The 20726-nt window shown below is 41.8% G+C and overlaps 1 protein-coding gene across 4 annotated transcripts in view; it reads right to left on the reverse strand.

The window, feature by feature from the left end:
- Positions 1-20726, reverse strand: part of LOC129869604 (ephrin type-A receptor 5) — a 194964-nt gene that overhangs the window by 87864 nt on the left and 86374 nt on the right. For all 4 annotated transcript variants that reach the window (XM_055944183.1, XM_055944164.1, XM_055944155.1 and 1 more), the window contains exons 4-5: positions 11434-11589; positions 8129-8464 (exon numbers count right to left, since the gene is read on the reverse strand). In XM_055944183.1, the coding sequence (XP_055800158.1) occupies positions 8129-8464; positions 11434-11589 (492 nt within the window). The remainder of the gene's footprint in view (positions 1-8128; positions 8465-11433; positions 11590-20726) is intronic.

Genomic DNA, 20726 nt, shown 5'->3' on the forward strand with positions numbered 1-20726 from the left:
TGTAGATATATACTATAATAGTGGGGTATAGTGTTATGTAGATATATACTATAATAGTGGGGTATAGTGTTATGTAGATATATACTATAATAGTGTTATGTAGATATATACTATAATAGTGTTATGTAGATATATACTATAATAGTGTTATGTAGATATATACTATAATAGTGGGGTATAGTGTTATGTAGATATATACTATAATAGTGGGGTATAGTGTTATGTAGATATATACTATAATAGTGGGGTATAGTGTTATGTAGATATATTCTATAATAGTGGGGTATAGTGTTATGTAGATATATACTATAATAGTGGGGTATAGTGTTATATAGATATATACTATAATAGTGTTATGTAGATATATACTATAATAGTGGGGTATAGTGTTATGTAGATATATACTAGAATAGTATTATGTAGATATATAGTATAATAGTGTTATATAGATATATACTACAATAGTGTTGTGTAGATATATACTATAATAGTATTATGTAGATATATACTATAATAGTGGTATGTAGATATATACTATAATAGTGTTATGTAGATATATACTATAATAGTGTCATGTAGATATATACTATAATAGTGGGGTATAGTGTTATGTAGATATATACTATAATAGTGGGGTATAGTGTTATGTAGATATATACTATAATAGTGGGGTATAGTGTTATGTAGATATATACTATAATAGTGTTATGTAGATATATACTATAATAGTGTCATGTAGATATATACTATAATAGTGGGGTATAGTGTTATGTAGATATATACTATAATAGTGGGGTATAGTGTTATGTAGATATATACTATAATAGTGGGGTATAGTGTTATGTAGATATATACTATAATAGTGGGGTATAGTGTTATATAGATATATACTATAATAGTGGGGTATAGTGTTATGTAGATATATACTATAATAGTATTATGTAGATATATACTATAATAGTGTTATGTAGATATATACTATAATAGTGTTATGTAGATATATACTATAATAGTGGGGTATAGTGTTAAGTAGATATATACTATAATAGTGTTATGTAGATATATACTATAATAGTGGGGTATAGTGTTAAGTAGATATATACTATAATAGTGTTATGTAGATATATGCTATAATAGTGTTATGTAGATATATACTATAATAGTGTTATGTAGATATATACTATAATAGTGGGGTATAGTGTTATGTAAATGTATACTCTAATAGTGGGGTATAGTGTTATGTAGATATATACTATAATAGTGGGGTATAGTGTTATGTAGATATATACTATAATAGTGTTATGTAGATATATACTATAATAGTGTTATGTAGATATACACTATAATAGTGTTATGTAGATATATACAATAATAATAATAATAATAATAATAATAATAATAATATACAATAATATAGATATATACTCTAATAGTGGGGTATGGTGGTGTGTGTGTATATATAAAGTACTAGTCAAAAATGTGGATGCACCTACTCATTCAAGGGTTTTTCTTTATTTATTACATTGTCGAATAATAGCGAAGACATCAAAACTATGAAATAACACATAAGGAATGATGTAGTAACCAAAAAGGTGTTAAACAAATCAAAATATATTTTATATTTGAGATTCTTCAAAGTAGCTACCCTTAGCCTTGATGACAGCTCACTATTGACATTCTCTCAACCAGGTTCATTTAGCAGACGCTCTTATCCAGAGCGACTTACAAATTTTACCTTTTTTTATTTAACTAGGCAAGTCAGTTAAGAACAAAGTCTTATTTTTTTCAATGACGGCCTAGGAACAGTGGGTTAACTGCCTGTTCAGGGGCAGAACAACAGATTTGTACCTTGTCAGCTCGGGGATTTGAACTTGCAACCTTTCGGTTACTAGTCCAACGCTCTAACCACTAGGCTACCCTGCCGCCCCAGGTAGTCACCTGGAATGCGTTTCAATTAACAGGTGTGCTTTATTAAAAGTTAATTTGTGGAATTTCTTTCCTTATACTTTTGAGCCAATCAGTTGTGTTGTGACAAGGTAGGGGTGGTATACAGAAGATAGCCCTATTTGGTAAAAGATCAAGTCCATATTATGGCAAGAACAGCTCAAATAAGCAGAGAGAAAACACAGTCCATCATTACTTTAAGACATGACGGTCAGTCAATCCTGAAAATGTTAATAACTTTGAAAGTTTTTTCAAGTGCAGTCTAAAAAACCATCAAGCGCTATGATGAAACTGGCTCTCATGAGGACCGCCACAGGAAAGGAAGACCCAGAGTTTCCTCTGCTGCAGAGGATACGTTCATTAGAGTTACCAGCATCAGAAATTTCAGCCCAAATAAATGCTTCACATAGTTCAAGTAAGAGACAATCTCAACATCAACTGTTCAGAAGAGACTGCGTGAATCAGGCCTTGAAGGTCGAATTGCTGCAAAGAAACCACTACTAAAGGACACCAATAATAAGAAGAGACTTGCTTGGGCCAAAAAACACAAGCAATGGACATTAGACCGGTGGAAATCTGTCCTTTAGTCTGAAGTCCAAATTTGAGATCTTTGGTTCCGACTTGTGTCTTTGTGAGACGCAGAGAAGGTGAATGGATGATCTCTGCATGTGTGGTTCCCACCGTGAAGCATGGAGGAGGAGGTGTTATGGTGTGGGGGTGCTTTGCTGGTGACACGGTCTGTGATTTATTTAGAATTTATTTAGAATTCAAGGCACTCTTAACTAGTATGGCTACCACAGCCTTCTGTAGGGATACACCATCCCATCTGGTTTGTGCTTAGTGGGGCTATTATTTGTTTTTGAACAAGACAATGACCCAACACACCTCCAGGCTGTGTAAGGGATATTTGACCCAGAAGGAGAGTGATGAAGTGCTACATCAGATGACCTGGCCTCCACAATCACCCGACCTCATTCCAATTGAGATGGTTTTGAATGAGTCGGACTGCAAAGTGAAGGAAAAGCAGCCAACAAGTGCTCATCATATATGGGATGTCCTTCAAGACCGTTGGAAAAGCATTCCAGGTGAAGCTGGTTGAGAGAAAGTGGCACCATAGAGCCAAGTCTAGGTCTAAAAGGCTCCTTAACAGCATCTACCCCCAAGCCATAAGACTGCTGAACAACTAAACATTTAGATTGAACCACCCCCCTCTTTGTTTCTACACTCGCTGTTTATTATCTATGCATATTCACTTATTTTTTTGTATATTACCTCGTTAATGTTATGTACATTTATTGATTTGATTTGATTCGAATTGAATGCCAAGAGTGTGCAAAGCTCTCAAGGCAAAAGGGTGGATACTTTGAAGAATATAAAATATATTTGTTTAACACTTTTTTGGTTACTACATGATTCCATATGTGTTATTTCATAGTGTTGATGTCTTCACAATTATTCTACAACGTAGAAAATAGTAAAAATAAAGAAAAACCTTTTTAATGTATAGGTGTGACCAAACTGTTGACTGGTTCTGTATACATATATGGCATTGAATGGCTTCAGTAAAATGCTCTTGTGTTTTATTTTACAATGAAATCTTCAGACACTAAACTGGCATTCCAATAGGATTGGGCAATCCCCTGAAAGCAGCTCATTAAATTAGAAATCTAATTCACAGTAGGAACTCCAGTCCACAGGAAGAGGTGCACAACCTTGTCAGAGGACTCAGAACACTCTGCTTGTTGCTTTGCTCTACATGGACAGTTGGATAGTATCACAGGCAATAGAAATGTTACGCAATGTGTGAGATAAGCTAAGCTCTCGACTCCTCCCCCCTCTATCCCTCAATCAATCAATCAAATGTATTTATAAAGCCCTTTTTACATCAGCCGATGTCACAAAGTGCTATACAGAAACCCAGCCTTAAAAACCCCAAAACAGAAAGCAATGCAGATGCATAAACCCGGTGGCTAGGAAAAACTAGAACACCAGAAAGGCCGGGAAATAGGAAGAAAGGAACCAGGTGGCCAGGTGGCCAGTCCTCTTCTGGCTGTGCCGGGTGGAGATTATATCATAATAATCAACAATCCAATGTCTGTATCAGAGAGACGGTCTCCACATACAGGGCTTTGACATGAGTCAGAGAAGAGGTGTTCGGAGAGTGGAACTCTGCTTTATCATTAATTGGTTTGTGTCCGCAGGCAAGTTATGAGACTCCAATGGGTGTGTTTCACTGACGGAGTGGGCTAATGGGTTAGAGTTTCTTCAAATGTCTCTCATTGTCTCTGTCTGTGGAGCCTCTGTAACAGTCCTGACCTATTTATGTTAGTTTTTATGTGTTTATGGTCAGGGCATGTGTTTTGGGTGGGCAGTCTATGTTACCTGTTTCTATGTTGGTTTCGGTTTGCCTGGTATGGCTCTTGATTAGAGGCAGGTGGTTTGCATTTTCCTCTAATCAAGAGTCATATTTAGGTAGGGCATTATCACTGTGTGTTTGTGGGTGATTGTCTCCTGTGTCTCCTGTGATGTCTTCGTTATGTTAGATGTATTCACTTTTGGAGCTGTTTGGCTGTTCGTTCGTTTCGATGTCCGTTCCTGTTCGTGAGTTTACGTTTGTCCATGTAAGTTTATGTTCAGGTTGCGTGTACGTCGTTTTCTTATTTTGTAGTTTGTTGAAAGTGTTTTGTTTAGTTTTCGTGTTGCTATTTTCATCGTTGTCATATGTAAAATAAAGATGGCATATTTCCCTAACTCCGCATTTTGGTCCGAAGATCCTTCTCTCCTCACCTCATCCGAGGATGAGGAGAGCGACAGCTATTGCAGAATCACCCACCAAAATACAGAGACCAAGCGGTATGGGAAAAATGCTCGACGGAGCAACAAGGACTTTTGGACTTGGGAGGAGATCCTGTCTGGTAGAGGACCCTGGGCGCAAACTGGAGGAAATCGCTGCTCTCGTGAGAAGAGTGAGGCAGCCACAGCCCAGGAGCGCTGGTATGAGGAGGCAGCTAGGAGACGTGGATGGAAGCCGGAGATTCAAGCTCGTAACCGGAATTATGAGGGGACACGTCTTGCACGGAAGCCCGAAAAGCCCGTGAGTAACTCCCAAAAATTTCTTGGGGGGGGGCTAAGGGGTTGTGGGCCAAGGGCAGGTAGGAGACCTGCGCCCACTTCCCAGGCTAACCGTGGAGAGCGGGAGTACGGGCAGACACCGTGTTACGCAGTAGAGCGCACGGTGTCTCCTGTACGTGTGCATAGCCCAGTGCGGGTTATTCCACCTCCCCGCACTGGTAGGGCTAGATTGGGCATTGAGCCAGGTGTCATGAGGCCGGCTCAACGCGTCTGGTCTCCAGTGCGTCTCCTCGGGCCGGCATACATGGCACCTGCCTTACGCATGGTTTCCCCGGTTCGCCTGCATAGCCCAGTGCGGGCTATTCCACCTCGCCGCACTGGCAGGGCGACCGGGAGCATTCAACCAGGTAAGGTTGGGCAGGCTCAATGCTCAAGAGAGCCAGTACGCCTGCACGGTCCGGTATTTCCGGCGCCACCTCCCCGCCCCAGCCTAGTACCTACAGTGCCTATATTACGCACTAGGCTACCAGTGCATTTCCAGAGCCCTGTTCCTCCTCCACGCACTCTCCTTATAGTGCGTGTATCCAGTTCGGTGCCTCCAGTTCCGGCCCCACGCACTAAGCCACCTGTGCGTCTCCCAAGTCCTGTACACACTGTCACTTCTCCCCGTACTAGTCCTGAGGTGCGTGCCCTCAGCCAGGTGCCACCAGTGCCGGTACCACGCACCAGGTATAGAGTACGCTTTGAGAGTTCAGTGTGCCCTGTCTCTGCTCCCCGCACTAGTAGGAAGGTGCTTATCATTAGCACGGTGCCTCCAGTTCCGGCACCACGCACCAGGTCTACAGTGCGCCATATCCGGCCAGAGCCATCCGTCTCCCCAGCGCCATCTGAGCCATCCGTCTCCCCAGCGCCATCTGAGCCATCCGTCTCCCCAGCGCCATCTGAGCCATCTGTCTTCCCAGCGCCATCTGAGCCATCCGTCTTCCCAGCGCCATCTGAGCCATCCGTCTGCCAGGAGCCTGCAAAGCCGCCCGTCTGCCATGAGCCTGCAAAGCCGCCCGTCTGCCATGAGCCTACAGAGCCGTCAGCCAGACAGGAGCCGCTAGAGCCATCAGCCAGACAGGAGCCGCTAGAGCCGTCAGCCAGACAGGATCTGCCAGAGCCGCCAACCAGACAGGATCTGCCAGAGCCGCCAACCAGACAGGATCTGCCAGAGCCGCCAACCAGACAGGATCTGCCAGAGCCGCCAACCAGACAGGATCTGCCAGAGCCGCCAACCAGACAGGATCTGCCAGAGCCGCCAACCAGACAGGATCTGCCAGAGCCGCCAACCAGACAGGATCTGCCAGAGCCGCTAACCAGACAGGATCTGCCAGAGCCGTCAGTGAGCCATGAGCAGCCAGAGCCGTCAGTGAGCCATGAGCAGCCAGAGCCGTCAGTGAGCCATGAGCAGCCAGAGCCGTCAAAGAGCCATGAGCAGCCAGAGCCGTCAGTGAGCCATGAGCAGCCAGAGCCGTCAGAGAGCCATGAGCAGCCAGAGCCGTCAGAGCGCCATGAGCGTCGTGAGCCGTCAGCCTGCCATGAGCGTCGAGAGCCGTCAGCCTGCCATGAGCGTCGAGAGCCGTCAGCCTGCCATGAGCGTCGAGAGCCGTCAGCCTGCCATGAGCGTCGAGAGCCGTCAGCCTGCCATGAGCGTCGAGAGCCGTCAGCCTGCCATGAGCGTAGAGAGCCGTCAGTCTGCCATGAGCGTCGAGAGCCGTCAGCCAGCATGGACCTGCCAGAGCCGTCCAAACAGGACCTGCCAGAGTCCTTCAGCCGGGATCTGCCCCTTGTCCCGGTGTTGCCCCTTGTCCCGGTGTTGCCCCTTGTCCCGGTGCTGCCCCTTGTCCCGGTGCTGCCCCTTGTCCCGGTGCTGCCCCTTGTCCCGGTGCTGCCCCTTGTCCCGGTGCTGCCCCTTGTCCCGGTGCTGCCCCTTGTCCCGGTGCTGCCCCTTGTCCCGGTGCTGCCCCTTGTCCCGGTGCTGCCCCTTGTCCCGGTGCTGCCCCTTGTCCCGGTGCTGCCCCTTGTCCCGGTGCTGCCCCTTGTCCCGGTGCTGCCCCTTGTCCCGGTGCTGCCCCTTATTCCAGTGATGGTCCTTATCCTGGTGCTGCCCCTTGTTCTGGTGCTGCCCCTTGTCCCGGTGCTACCCCTTGTCCCGGTGCTGCCCCTTGTCCTGGTGCTAGCTGTTTATTTAGGGGAAGGTAGTGTTAGGGTGGGCATTAGAAGGGGTAGAAAGAAGAGGGGAGTGACTATGGTGGTACGGGGACAGCGTCCTGAACCGGAACCACCACCGTGGTCAACTGCCCACCCGGACCCCCCCCTGGACTTTGTGCTGGTGCGCCCGGCGTTCGCACCTTGGGGGGGGGGTACTGTAACAGTCCTGACCTATTTATGTTAGTTTTTATGTGTTTATGGTCAGGGCATGTGTTTTGGGTGGGCAGTCTATGTTACCTGTTTCTATGTTGGTTTCGGTTTGCCTGGTATGGCTCTTGATTAGAGGCAGGTGGTTTGCATTTTCCTCTAATCAAGAGTCATATTTAGGTAGGGCATTATCACTGTGTGTTTGTGGGTGATTGTCTCCTGTGTCTCCTGTGATGTCTTCGTTATGTTAGATGTATTCACTTTTGGAGCTGTTTGGCTGTTCGTTCGTTTCGATGTCCGTTCCTGTTCGTGAGTTTACGTTTGTCCATGTAAGTTTATGTTCAGGTTGCGTGTACGTCGTTTTCTTATTTTGTAGTTTGTTGAAAGTGTTTTGTTTAGTTTTCGTGTTGCTATTTTCATCGTTGTCATATGTAAAATAAAGATGGCATATTTCCCTAACTCCGCATTTTGGTCCGAAGATCCTTCTCTCCTCACCTCATCCGAGGATGAGGAGAGCGACAGCTATTACAGCCTCGATATGTTGGGTGTGGTATATAAAGTATATAGACAATTCCACTAACCTGCCTGGTTGGTCTATGGTAAAGGTAATGTATATAATATATAATAGATCATGTGAAGACACTAACCTGCCTGGTTGGTCTATGGATAGGTAATGTATATAATATATAATAGATCATGTGAAGACACTAACCTGCCTGGTTGGTGGTGACGTTGAGAGAGACAAACTGTCGTCCGGGGTTGGTGAGCTCAGACACTCCGTTGACGGCCTCCACCTCGAACGTGTAGTTAGTGTGAGCCAGAAGGTCTGCCACCATCACGGAGTTGTTCCTGAGACTGTTACGTTGGGGCAGGAACCGCACCGTGCTGTCACACTCCTCATAGTGTCTGCTGTCAACGCTGATCTTACGACACAGGATGTTATAGCTGACATCCTTCCTGCCGCCAGTCTCCTCGGGAACCGCCCATTCCAGGAAGACCGACGTCTCGTTTACGTTGGAAATGGCGTTACGAGGAGCAGAAGGCGGTCCTGTAGGAACAATAACATAATGTGTTATTCCTCTGAAACTATAACATATTGCTAGAAGATTAGAGGTCCCGTAGGCACAATAACATCCACTCTCATTCCATAAAACACTCCACTATGTAGAGGTGTTGTTGGGTTGTTTCACCAATTCGGTGACTTTTAAAAAGTGTAACTTGATAAAAAAAAAATGGGGGGGGGGGGGGGGGGGGGGGGGGGGGGGGGGGCATTTTTATTTTATTATTCTGTCATAAAGAACAAGTTCAACTTCATTGCCATCTCAATGAGGTTAATTACAACAATATTTACCCAGAAGAGGTTCCCACAAAGTTCTAGTTATGGTTTTACAGTGGCTTGTGAAAGTATTCACCCCCCTTGGTTTTTTACCTATTTTCTTGCCTTACAACCTGGAATTAAAATAGATTTTTAAGTGGTTTGAATCATTTGATTTTTATAACATGCCTACCACTTTAAAGATGCAAAATATTTTGGATTGTGAAACAAACAAGAAAGAAGACAAAAGAAACAGAAAACTTGAGCGTGCATTACTATTCACCCCCCCAAAGTCAATACTTTGTAGAGCCACCTTTTGCAGGAATTACAGCTGCAAGTCTCTTGGGGTATGTCTCTATAAGCTTGGCACATCTAGCCACTGGGATTTTTGCCCATTCTTCAAGGCAAAACTGCTCCAGCTCCTTCAAGTTGGATGGGTTCCGCTGGTGTACAGCTATCTTTAAGTCATACCACAGATTCTCCACTGGATTGAGGTCTGGGCTTTGACTTGGCCATTCCAAGACATTTAAACGTTTACCCTTAAACCACTCGAGTGTTGCTTTAGCAGTATGCTTAGGGTCATTGTCCTGCTGGAAGGTGAACCTCCGTCCCAGTCTCAAATCTCTGGAAGACTGAAACAGATTTCCCTCAAGAATTTCCCTGTATTTAGCGCCATCCATCATTCCCTCAATTCTGACCAGTTTCCCAGTCCCTGCCGATGAAAAACATCCCCACAGCATGCTGCTGCCACCACCATACTGTGGGCATGGTTTTCTCGGGGTGATGAGAGATGTTGGGTTTGAGCCAGACATAGCGCATATCTGGTACCATATTCTTTCCATTTTTTAATAATGGATTTCATGGTGGTCTGTGGGATGTTCAAAGTTTGATATTTTTTTATAACCCAACCCTGATCTGTACTCCTCCACAACTTTGTCCCTGACCTGTTTGGAGAGCTCCTTGGTCTTCATGGTGCCCCTTGCTTAGTGGTGTTACAGACTCTGGGGCCTTTCAGAACAGGTCTGTATAGATACTGAGATCATGTGACACTTAGATTGCACACAGGTGGACTATATTTAACTAATTATGTGACTTGTGAAGGTAATTGGTTGCACCAGATCTTATTTAGGGGCTTCATAGCAAAGGGGGTGAATACATATGCAAACACCACTTTTCTGTTTTCATTTTTTTTTTTTTTAAGTATTTTTTTCATTTCAGTTCACCAATTTGGACTATTTTGTGTATGTCCGTTACATTACAGTATGTCCATTTGCACACACTGAATTCAAATTTTTCTATTGTGTTATTGACTGTACTTTTGTTTATTCCATGTGTAACTGTGTGTTGTTTATTTGTCGCGCTGCTTTGCTTTATCTTGGCCAGGTCGCAGTTGTAAAATGAGAACTTGTTCTCAACCGGTCTACCCGGTTAAATAAAGGTGAAAAAAAAGTATTAAATAAAATACATGAAATCCAAATAAAAATCCATTTAAATTACAGGTTGTAATGCAACAAAATAGGAAAAGCACCAAGGTGGATGAACACTTTTGCAAGGCACTGTAGATCATTCCATGTGTGTTATTTCATCGTTTTGATGTCTTTCCTATTGTTCTACAATGTAGAAAATAGTAAAAATAAAGTAAAACCTTGGAATGAGTAGGTGAGTCCAAACTTTTGACTGGTTCTGTAGGTGAATCTCTAATCAAATGAAACAATAATAATATTCAGAACTTTTTTAAAGCAACAAAAATAACTAGGCTTTTACAATGATGGTGAAACTTGAATACATTTTGGGATTAAGTGGGTTTAAATCTTCCGAAAAGTGACACAGGGTTGACGGAGGGACATGTTAAAATGCAAAAACAATTTCTACTTAAACTTTTAAAGGGCACTCTTTTCGTGGAATGACCCGTTTGTGTAAATGGAAGTGTTGTATTTACATGTGCAGGCTTTGTTACGAAGGTCTGAGTCCCTCCTACCGATAACTACTCTGGTGCTCATGTATGGAGTGGTATACTACCGATAACTACTGCAGTATTAATGTATGGAGTGGTATACTACCAATAACCAATGTAGTATAAATGTATGGATTGGTATACTACCGATAACTACTGCAGTATTAATGTATGTAGCGGTATACTACTGATAACTACTGCAGTATTAATGTATGGAGTGGTATATTACTGATAACTACTGTAATATTAATGTATGGAGTGGTATACTACCACTATGTATGGAAAATAAATAATAACAATAATAATAATAATAATAATAATAATTAATATTATGTTTTTGTGCTTGCCTGTTAGCTAGCAGTTCTCAGCTAGTTAGCAGCTCAGACAGTTAGCAGCTCAGCTAGTTAGCAGCTCAGCTAGTTAGCAGCCAATGGCAAGCAGTTTCTTACTGTCGACAGAAACAGATGCTTGCCATCCTTCCTTCGAGTCATTACGGAATTATTTAATGTAACAAATCAAATATTAAACCTTGTAAACAATTCATGGTAATTCATGCTAGGCTCGAAAACAATTCATTTAGAATCTGCATTTACTTGAAAGAGCTGTTTTATTTTCTGAAATATGTGCCGTTACCCGTTTCTATTTAAAAGGAACAGGCAGATATTGGAGGAGTTGTACGGTATGTAGATAGTATGTAGCAGCATAGTATGCAATGAATGATGAGGCATAAGTGAGGCGTAGCACATACGTGTACAGGCCATGTTGGGCGGGTCACTGTTTCTCCTGTAGTATCCCTCCTCACAGGTACAGGCTACGGAACCCTGGACTCTGGTGAAGCTGTGAGGAGGACATTTACTGCAGGCAGGGGTCTGAAGCACCGATCGGAAGAAACCCGCTCTGCAGACTGGAGACGGGAGAGAGATGAGGAGAGGAGAGGGGGGTTAGACTGGACTCTAGTGAAGCTGATACGAGGACATTTAATGCAGCACAGACCAGAATAAACCTGCTTTTCACCCTGTAGAGAGGGGAGAGAGGAGTAGGTGGTTAGATCTACCCTGCACACTAAAGATGAGAGATGTTTCAATTTGTCAGACATTACTGACATTTTGTTCAGGTTCGTACTTTTAGTGAGCGATATATTTTGTCAATGCAATCCCTACATCTAGAATGTGGTTTCTAACTCAAGGCTCCAGTAGTTATTGGTAGTATAACTCAGGCACCAGTAGTTATTGGTAGTATAACTCAGGCACCAGTAGTTATTGGTAGTATAACTCAGACACCAGTAGTTATTGGTAGTATAACTCAGGCACCAGTAGTTATTGGTAGTATAACTCAGACACCAGTAGGTATTGGTAGTATAACTCAGGCACCAGTAGTTATTGGTAGTATAACTCAGGCACCAGTAGTTATTGGTAGTATAACTCAGGCACCAGTAGTTATTGGTAGTATAACTCAGGCACCAGTAGTTATTGGTAGTATAACTCAGACACCAGTAGTTATTGGTAGTATAACTCAGGCACCAGTAGTTATTGGTAGTATAACTCAGGCAGTAGTTATTGGTAGTATAACTCAGGCACCAGTAGTTATTGGTAGTATAACTCAGGCACCAGTAGTTATTGGTAGTATAACTCAGGCACCAGTAGTTATTGGTAGTATAACTCAGGCACCAGTAGTTATTGGTAGTATAACTCAGGCACCAGTAGTTATTGGTAGTATAATTCAGGCACCAGTAGTTATTGGTAGTATAACTCAGGCACCAGTAGTTATTGGTAGTATAACTCAGACACCAGTAGTTATTGGTAGTATAATTCAGGCACCAGTAGTTATTGGTAGTATAATTCAGGCAGTAGTAGTTATTGGTAGTATAACTCAGGCACCAGTAGTTATTGGTAGTATAACTCAGGCACCAGTAGTTATTGGTAGTATAACTCAGGCAGTAGTAGTTATTGGTAGTATAACTCAGGCACCAGTAGTTATTGGTAGTATAACTCAGGCACCAGTAGTTATTGGTAGTATAACTCAGGCACCAGTAGATATTGGTAGTATAACTCAGGCACCAGTAGTTATTGGTAGTATAACTCAGGCACCAGTAGTTATTGGTAGTATAACTCAGACACCAGTAGTTATTGGTAGTATAACTCAGGCACCAGTAGTTATTGGTAGCATAACTCAGGCACCAGTAGTTATTGGTAGTATAACTCAGGCACCAGTAGTTATTGGTAGTATAACTCAGGCACCAGTAGTTATTGGTAGTATAACTCAGACACCAGTAGTTATTGGTAGTATAACTCAGGCACCAGTAGTTATTGGTAGTATAACTCAGGCAGTAGTTATTGGTAGTATAACTCAGGCACCAGTAGTTATTGGTAGTATAACTCAGGCACCAGTAGTTATTGGTAGTATAACTCAGGCACCAGTAGTTATTGGTAGTATAACTCAGGCACCAGTAGTTATTGGTAGTATAACTCAGGCACCAGTAATTATTGGTAGTATAACTCAGGCACCAGTAGTTATTGGTAGTATAACTCAGGCACCAGTAGTTATTGGTAGTATAACTCAGACACCAGTAGTTATTGGTAGTATAACTCAGGCAGTAGTTATTGGTAGTATAACTCAGGCAGTAGTAGTTATTGGTAGTATAACTCAGGCACCAGTAGTTATTGGTAGTATAACTCAGGCACCAGTAGTTATTGGTAGTATAACTCAGGCACCAGTAGATATTGGTAGTATAACTCAGGCACCAGTAGTTATTGGTAGTATAACTCAGGCAGTAGTTATTGGTAGTATAACTCAGACACCAGTAGTTATTGGTAGTATAACTCAGACACCAGTAGTTATTGGTAGTATAACTCAGAAACCAGTAGTTATTGGTAGTATAACTCAGGCAGTAGTTATTGGTAGTATAACTCAGGCACCAGTAGTTATTGGTAGTATAACTCAGGCACCAGTAGTTATTGGTAGTATAACTCAGGCACCAGTAGTTATTGGTAGTATAACTCAGGCAGTAGTTATTGGTAGTATAACTCAGGCACCAGTAGTTATTGGTAGTATAACTCAGGCACCAGTAGTTATTGGTAGTATAACTCAGGCACCAGTAGTTATTGGTAGTATAACTCAGGCACCAGTAGTTATTGGTAGTATAACTCAGGCACCAGTAGTTATTGGTAGTATAACTCAGGCACCAGTAGTTATTGGTAGTATAACTCAGACATCAGTAGTTATTAGTAGTATAACTCAGGCACCAGTAGTTATTGGTAGTATAACTCAGGCACCAGTAGTTATTGGTAGTATAACTCAGGCACCAGTAGTTATTGGTAGTATAACTCAGGCACCAGTAGTTATTGGTAGTATAACTCAGGCACCAGTAGTTATTGGTAGTATAACTCAGGCACCAGTAGTTATTGGTAGTATAACTCAGGCACCAGTAGTTATTGGTAGTATAACTCAGGCACCAGTAGTTATTGGTAGTATAACTCAGGCACCAGTAGTTATTGGTAGTATAACTCAGGCAGTAGTTATTGGTAGTATAACTCAGGCACCAGTAGTTATTGGTAGTATAACTCAGGCACCAGTAGTTATTGGTAGTATAACTCAGGCACCAGTAGTTATTGGTAGTATAACTCAGGCACCAGTAGTTATTGGTAGTATAACTCAGGCACCAGTAGTTATTGGTAGTATAACTCAGACATCAGTAGTTATTAGTAGTATAACTCAGGCACCAGTAGTTATTGGTAGTATAACTCAGGCACCAGTAGTTATTGGTAGTATAACTCAGGCACCAGTAGTTATTGGTAGTATAACTCAGGCACCAGTAGTTATTGGTAGTATAACTCAGGCACCAGTAGTTATTGGTAGTATAACTCAGGCACCAGTAGTTATTGGTAGTTTAACTCAGGCACCAGTAGTTATTGGTAGTATAACTCAGGCACCAGTAGTTATTGGTAGTATAACTCAGACACCAGTAGTTATTGGTAGTATAACTCAGGCAGTAGTTATTGGTAGTATAACTCAGACACCAGTAGTTATTGGTAGTATAACTCAGGCACCAGTAGTTATTGGTAGTATAACTCAGGCACCAGTAGTTATTGGTAGTATAACTCAGGCACCAGTAGTTATTGGTAGTTTAACTCAGGCACCAGTAGTTATTGGTAGTATAACTCAGGCACCAGTAGTTATTGGTAGTATAACTCAGACACCAGTAGTTATTGGTAGTATAACTCAGGCAGTAGTTATTGGTAGTATAACTCAGACACCAGTAGTTATTGGTAGTATAACTCAGACACCAGTAGTTATTGGTAGTATAACTCAGGCACCAGTAGTTATTGGTAGTATAACTCAGACACCAGTAGTTATTGGTAGTATAACTCAGGCAGTAGTTATTGGTAGTATAACTCAGGCACCAGTAGTTATTGGTAGTATAACTCAGGCACCAGTAGTTATTGGTAGTATAACTCAGGCACCAGTAGTTATTGGTAGTATAACTCAGGCAGTAGTTATTGGTAGTATAACTCAGGCACCAGTAGTTATTGGTAGTATAACTCAGGCACCAGTAGTTATTGGTAGTATAACTCAGGCACCAGTAGTTATTGGTAGTATAACTCAGGCACCAGTAGTTATTGGTAGTATAACTCAGGCACCAGTAGTTATTGGTAGTATAACTCAGGCACCAGTAGTTATTGGTAGTATAACTCAGACATCAGTAGTTATTAGTAGTATAACTCAGGCACCAGTAGTTATTGGTAGTATAACTCAGGCACCAGTAGTTATTGGTAGTATAACTCAGGCACCAGTAGTTATTGGTAGTATAACTCAGACACCAGTAGTTATTGGTAGTATAACTCAGGCAGTAGTTATTGGTAGTATAACTCAGACACCAGTAGTTATTGGTAGTATAACTCAGGCACCAGTAGTTATTGGTAGTATAACTCAGGCACCAGTAGTTATTGGTAGTATAACTCAGACACCAGTAGTTATTGGTAGTATAACTCAGACACCAGTAGTTATTGGTAGTATAACTCAGGCACCAGTAGTTATTGGTAGTATAACTCAGACACCAGTAGTTATTGGTAGTATAACTCAGGCACCAGTAGTTATTGGTAGTATAACTCAGGCACCAGTAGTTATTGGTAGTATAACTCAGACACCAGTAGTTATTGGTAGTATAACTCAGGCACCAGTAGTTATTGGTAGTATAACTCAGACACCAGTAGTTATTGGTAGTATAACTCAGACACCAGTAGTTATTGGTAGTATAACTCAGGCACCAGTAGTTATTGGTAGTATAACTCAGGCACCAGTAGTTATTGGTAGTATAACTCAGGCACCAGTAGTTATTGGTAGTATAACTCAGGCACCAGTAGTTATTGGTAGTATAACTCAGGCACCAGTAGTTATTGGTAGTATAACTCAGGCACCAGTAGTTATTGGTAGTATAACTCAGGCACCAGTAGTTATTGGTAGTATAACTCAGGCACCAGTAGTTATTGGTAGTATAACTCAGGCACCAGTAGTTATTGGTAGTTTAACTCAGGCACCAGTAGTTATTGGTAGTATAACTCAGGCACCAGTAGTTATTGGTAGTATAACTCAGGCAGTAGTTATTGGTAGTATAACTCAGGCACCAGTAGTTATTGGTAGTTTAACTCAAGCACCAGTAGTTATTGGTAGTATAACTCAGGCACCAGTAGTTATTGGTAGTATAACTCAGACACCAGTAGTTATTGGTAGTATAACTCAGGCAGTAGTTATTGGTAGTATAACTCAGACACCAGTAGTTATTGGTAGTATAACTCAGGCACCAGTAGTTATTGGTAGTATAACTCAGGCACCAGTAGTTATTGGTAGTATAACTCAGACACCAGTAGTTATTGGTAGTATAACTCAGACACCAGTAGTTATTGGTAGTATAACTCAGGCACCAGTAGTTATTGGTAGTATAACTCAGGCACCAGTAGTTATTGGTAGTATAACTCAGGCACCAGTAGTTATTGGTAGTATAACTCAGACACCAGTAGTTATTGGTAGTATAACTCAGACACCAGTAGTTATTGGTAGTATAACTCAGGCACCAGTAGTTATTGGTAGTATAACTCAGACACCAGTAGTTATTGGTAGTATAACTCAGGCACCAGTAGTTATTGGTAGTATAACTCAGGCACCAGTAGTTATTGGTAGTATAACTCAGACACCAGTAGTTATTGGTAGTATAACTCAGGCACCAGTAGTAATTGGTAGTATAACTCAGACACCAGTAGTTATTGGTAGTATAACTCAGGCACCAGTAGTTATTGGTAGTATAACTCAGGCACCAGTAGTTATTGGTAGTATAACTCAGGCACCAGTAGTTATTGGTAGTATAACTCAGGCACCAGGAGTTATTGGTAGTATAACTCAGGCACCAGTAGTTATTGGTAGTATAACTCAGGCACCAGTAGTTATTGGTAGTATAACTCAGGCACCAGTAGTTATTGGTAGTATAACTCAGGCACCAGTAGTTATTGGTAGTATAACTCAGGCACCAGTAGTTATTGGTAGTATAACTCAGGCAGTAGTTATTGGTAGTATAACTCAGGCACCAGTAGTTATTGGTAGTATAACTCAGGCACCAGTAGTTATTGGTAGTATAACTCAGGCACCAGTAGTTATTGGTAGTATAACTCAGGCACCAGTAGTTATTGGTAGTATAACTCAGGCAGTAGTTATTGGTAGTATAACTCAGGCACCAGTAGTTATTGGTAGTATAACTCAGACATCAGTAGTTATTGGTAGTATAACTCAGGCACCAGTAGTTATTGGTAGTATAACTCAGGCACCAGTAGTTATTGGTAGTATAACTCAGGCACCAGTAGTTATTGGTAGTATAACTCAGGCACCAGTAGTTATTGGTAGTATAACTCAGGCACCAGTAGTTATTGGTAGTATAACTCAGGCACCAGTAGTTATTGGTAGTTTAACTCAGGCACCAGTAGTTATTGGTAGTATAACTCAGGCACCAGTAGTTATTGGTGGTATAACTCAGACACCAGTAGTTATTGGTAGTATAACTCAGGCAGTAGTTATTGGTAGTATAACTCAGACACCAGTAGTTATTGGTAGTATAACTCAGGCACCAGTAGTTATTGGTAGTATAACTCAGGCACCAGTAGTTATTGGTAGTATAACTCAGACACCAGTAGTTATTGGTAGTATAACTCAGACACCAGTAGTTATTGGTAGTATAACTCAGGCACCAGTAGTTATTGGTAGTATAACTCAGACACCAGTAGTTATTGGTAGTATAACTCAGGCACCAGTAGTTATTGGTAGTATAACTCAAACACCAGTAGTTATTGGTAGTATAACTCAGGCACCAGTAGTTATTGGTAGTATCACTCAGGCACCAGTAGTTATTGGTAGTATAACTCAGGCACCAGTAGTTATTGGTAGTATAACTCAGGCAGTAGTTATTGGTAGTATAACTATAACTATAAATATCTATCAGTTATAGATACATAGCACTGTGTGACTGTCAGATAGATAGCACTGTGTGACTGTCAGATAGATAGCACTGTGTGACTGTCAGATAGATAGCACTGTGTGACTGTCAGATAGACAGATAGTTATGTAAATCTACTATCCCCAATAGTACAAAAGTTGATCTATTCTATTCTGTGTGAAAAATAAATATTCAAAAAATAGTCCGCGATAGATCCTAAATTAACTCAACCACTAGCATTAAAAAATACTAATTAAAGCAATGAGGCTGATGCAACAGATCTGAATGTTAAGTTTAAAATGTTGATAAACTATTGGACAATTTCTTCACATTATAAAGAGCAACAATGAACAAACAGCAGTAGGCTATGAGTGTGAATGATCCCTAAATGCAATTCATTAGCGAGAAAACACCATCCTCAAGAGTGACCGCAAATGCAATTATGCATGTAATGCTTTTGTTCTACAGGTGAATTTATATGGTGAAAATTATCTTCCCCACACTTGAAACTCACACGCTGCGTATGTATGCCAGTTAGTCTTTACACCCCTTTATAAAGCAGATTAATGTTCTTCATTTTAAGAAGTTATTTGGCCACTTTAGTTGTGAAATAAACCTTATCAAAACATATGGGACTGTGGACTAGGCTACATGAGGTGTGATACTAACCTTATTAAAACATATAGGACTATGGGCTGGGCTACATGAGGTGTGATACTAACCTTATTAAAACATATGGGACTGTGGACTAGGCTACATGAGGTGTGATACTAACCTTATTAAAACATATAGGACTATGGGCTACATGAGGTGTGATACTAACCTTATTAAAACATATAGGACTATGGGCTGGGCTACATGAGGTGTGATACTAACCTTATTAAAACATATGGGACTGTGGACTAGGCTACATGAGGTGTGATACTAACCTTATCAAAACATATAGGACTATGGGCTAGGCTACATGAGGTGTGATACTAACCTTATTAAAACATATAGGACTATGGGCTAGGCTACATGAGGTGTGATACTAACCTTATTAAAACATATAGGACTATGGGCTGGGCTACATGAGGTGTGATACTAACCTTATTAAAACATATAGGACTATGGGCTGGGCTACATGAGGTGTGATACTAACCTTATTAAAACATATAGGACTATGGGCTACATGAGGTGTGATACTAACCTTATTAAAACATATAGGACTATGGGCTAGGCTACATGAGGTGTGATACTAACCTTATTAATACATATAGGACTATGGGCTGGGCTACATGAGGTGTGATACTAACCTTATTAAAACATATAGGACTATGGGCTAGGCTACATGAGGTGTGATACTAACCTTATTAAAACATATAGGACTATGGGCTACATGAGGTGTGATACTAACCTTATTAAAACATATAGGACTATGGGCTGGGCTACATGAGGTGTGATACTAACCTTATTAAAACATATAGGACTATGGGCTAGGCTCCATGAGGTGTGCGGAAATTATTTGAAAAAGTTGCCTTACTGCACATCATTCACAAGTGATAATACATCATTCACAAGTGATAATACAAAATTCACAAGTAATTAATTAGTTCCTGTCAAGGCAGCAGCTTGTCACGACTTCCTCTGAAGTCAGTACCTCTCCTTGATCGGGCAAATCTGCCTTAATTTTGCTGTACCCCAGGAAGAGTAGCTGCTGCCTTGGCAGGAACTAATGGGGATCCATAATAAACCCCAGGAAGAGTAGCTGCTGCCTTGGCAGGAACTAATGGGGATCCATAATAAACCCCAGGAAGAGTAGCTGCTGCCTTGGCAGGAACTAATGGGGATCCATAATAAACCCCAGGAAGAGTAGCTGCTGCCTTGGCAGGAACTAACGGGGATCCATAACAAACCCCAGGAAGAGTAGCTGCTGCCTTGGCAGGAACTAATGGGGATCCATAATAAACCCCAGGAAGAGTAGCTGCTGCCTTGGCAGGAACTAATGGGGATCCATAATAAACCCCAGGAAGAGTAGCTGCTGCCTTGGCAGGAACTACTGGGGATCCATAATAAATACAGATAACATGGCGACATTGCATTGCTTATTCCTCTGGGCCATGCAGGCATCATTATAGTATTTCGTGTACTGAAAAATTTCCAAATAACTTTCTACGTTTTACCTCAACAATACAGCAAAAACTGACAATGATCTATAGAATCCACGATTCCATTTCACATAAACCCTGCTACTCCCCTCTCACATTGTCTATTGACTGGCCTAACTGACCTTGTCTCACCGTCCCAAATTACAACCCTATTTCTAGTGCACTGCTTTTGACTTGAGCTCAAATGGGTGAAAGGGGTGCCATTTGTGATGCACCCATCCTCTTCTGAGTGACCCCCGCATGGCCCTGTGACGATGTGCGGATCTTCTGTCAGGGCTAGCCTCTACTCCTGCTACAAGAGCCCCCCCCCTCCCTCTCCAAATCACAGGGTTAATCTACCACAGTCTCTGACCTCGCAATACCATTAACCTGCCTGCTGCATTGCTGCCCTGACACCCACCGTGAACAGACGACTGTGTG

This window comes from Salvelinus fontinalis, chromosome 2 (assembly GCF_029448725.1).
Source record: "Salvelinus fontinalis isolate EN_2023a chromosome 2, ASM2944872v1, whole genome shotgun sequence".
In the NCBI taxonomy this organism is placed as follows: domain Eukaryota; kingdom Metazoa; phylum Chordata; class Actinopteri; order Salmoniformes; family Salmonidae; genus Salvelinus; species Salvelinus fontinalis.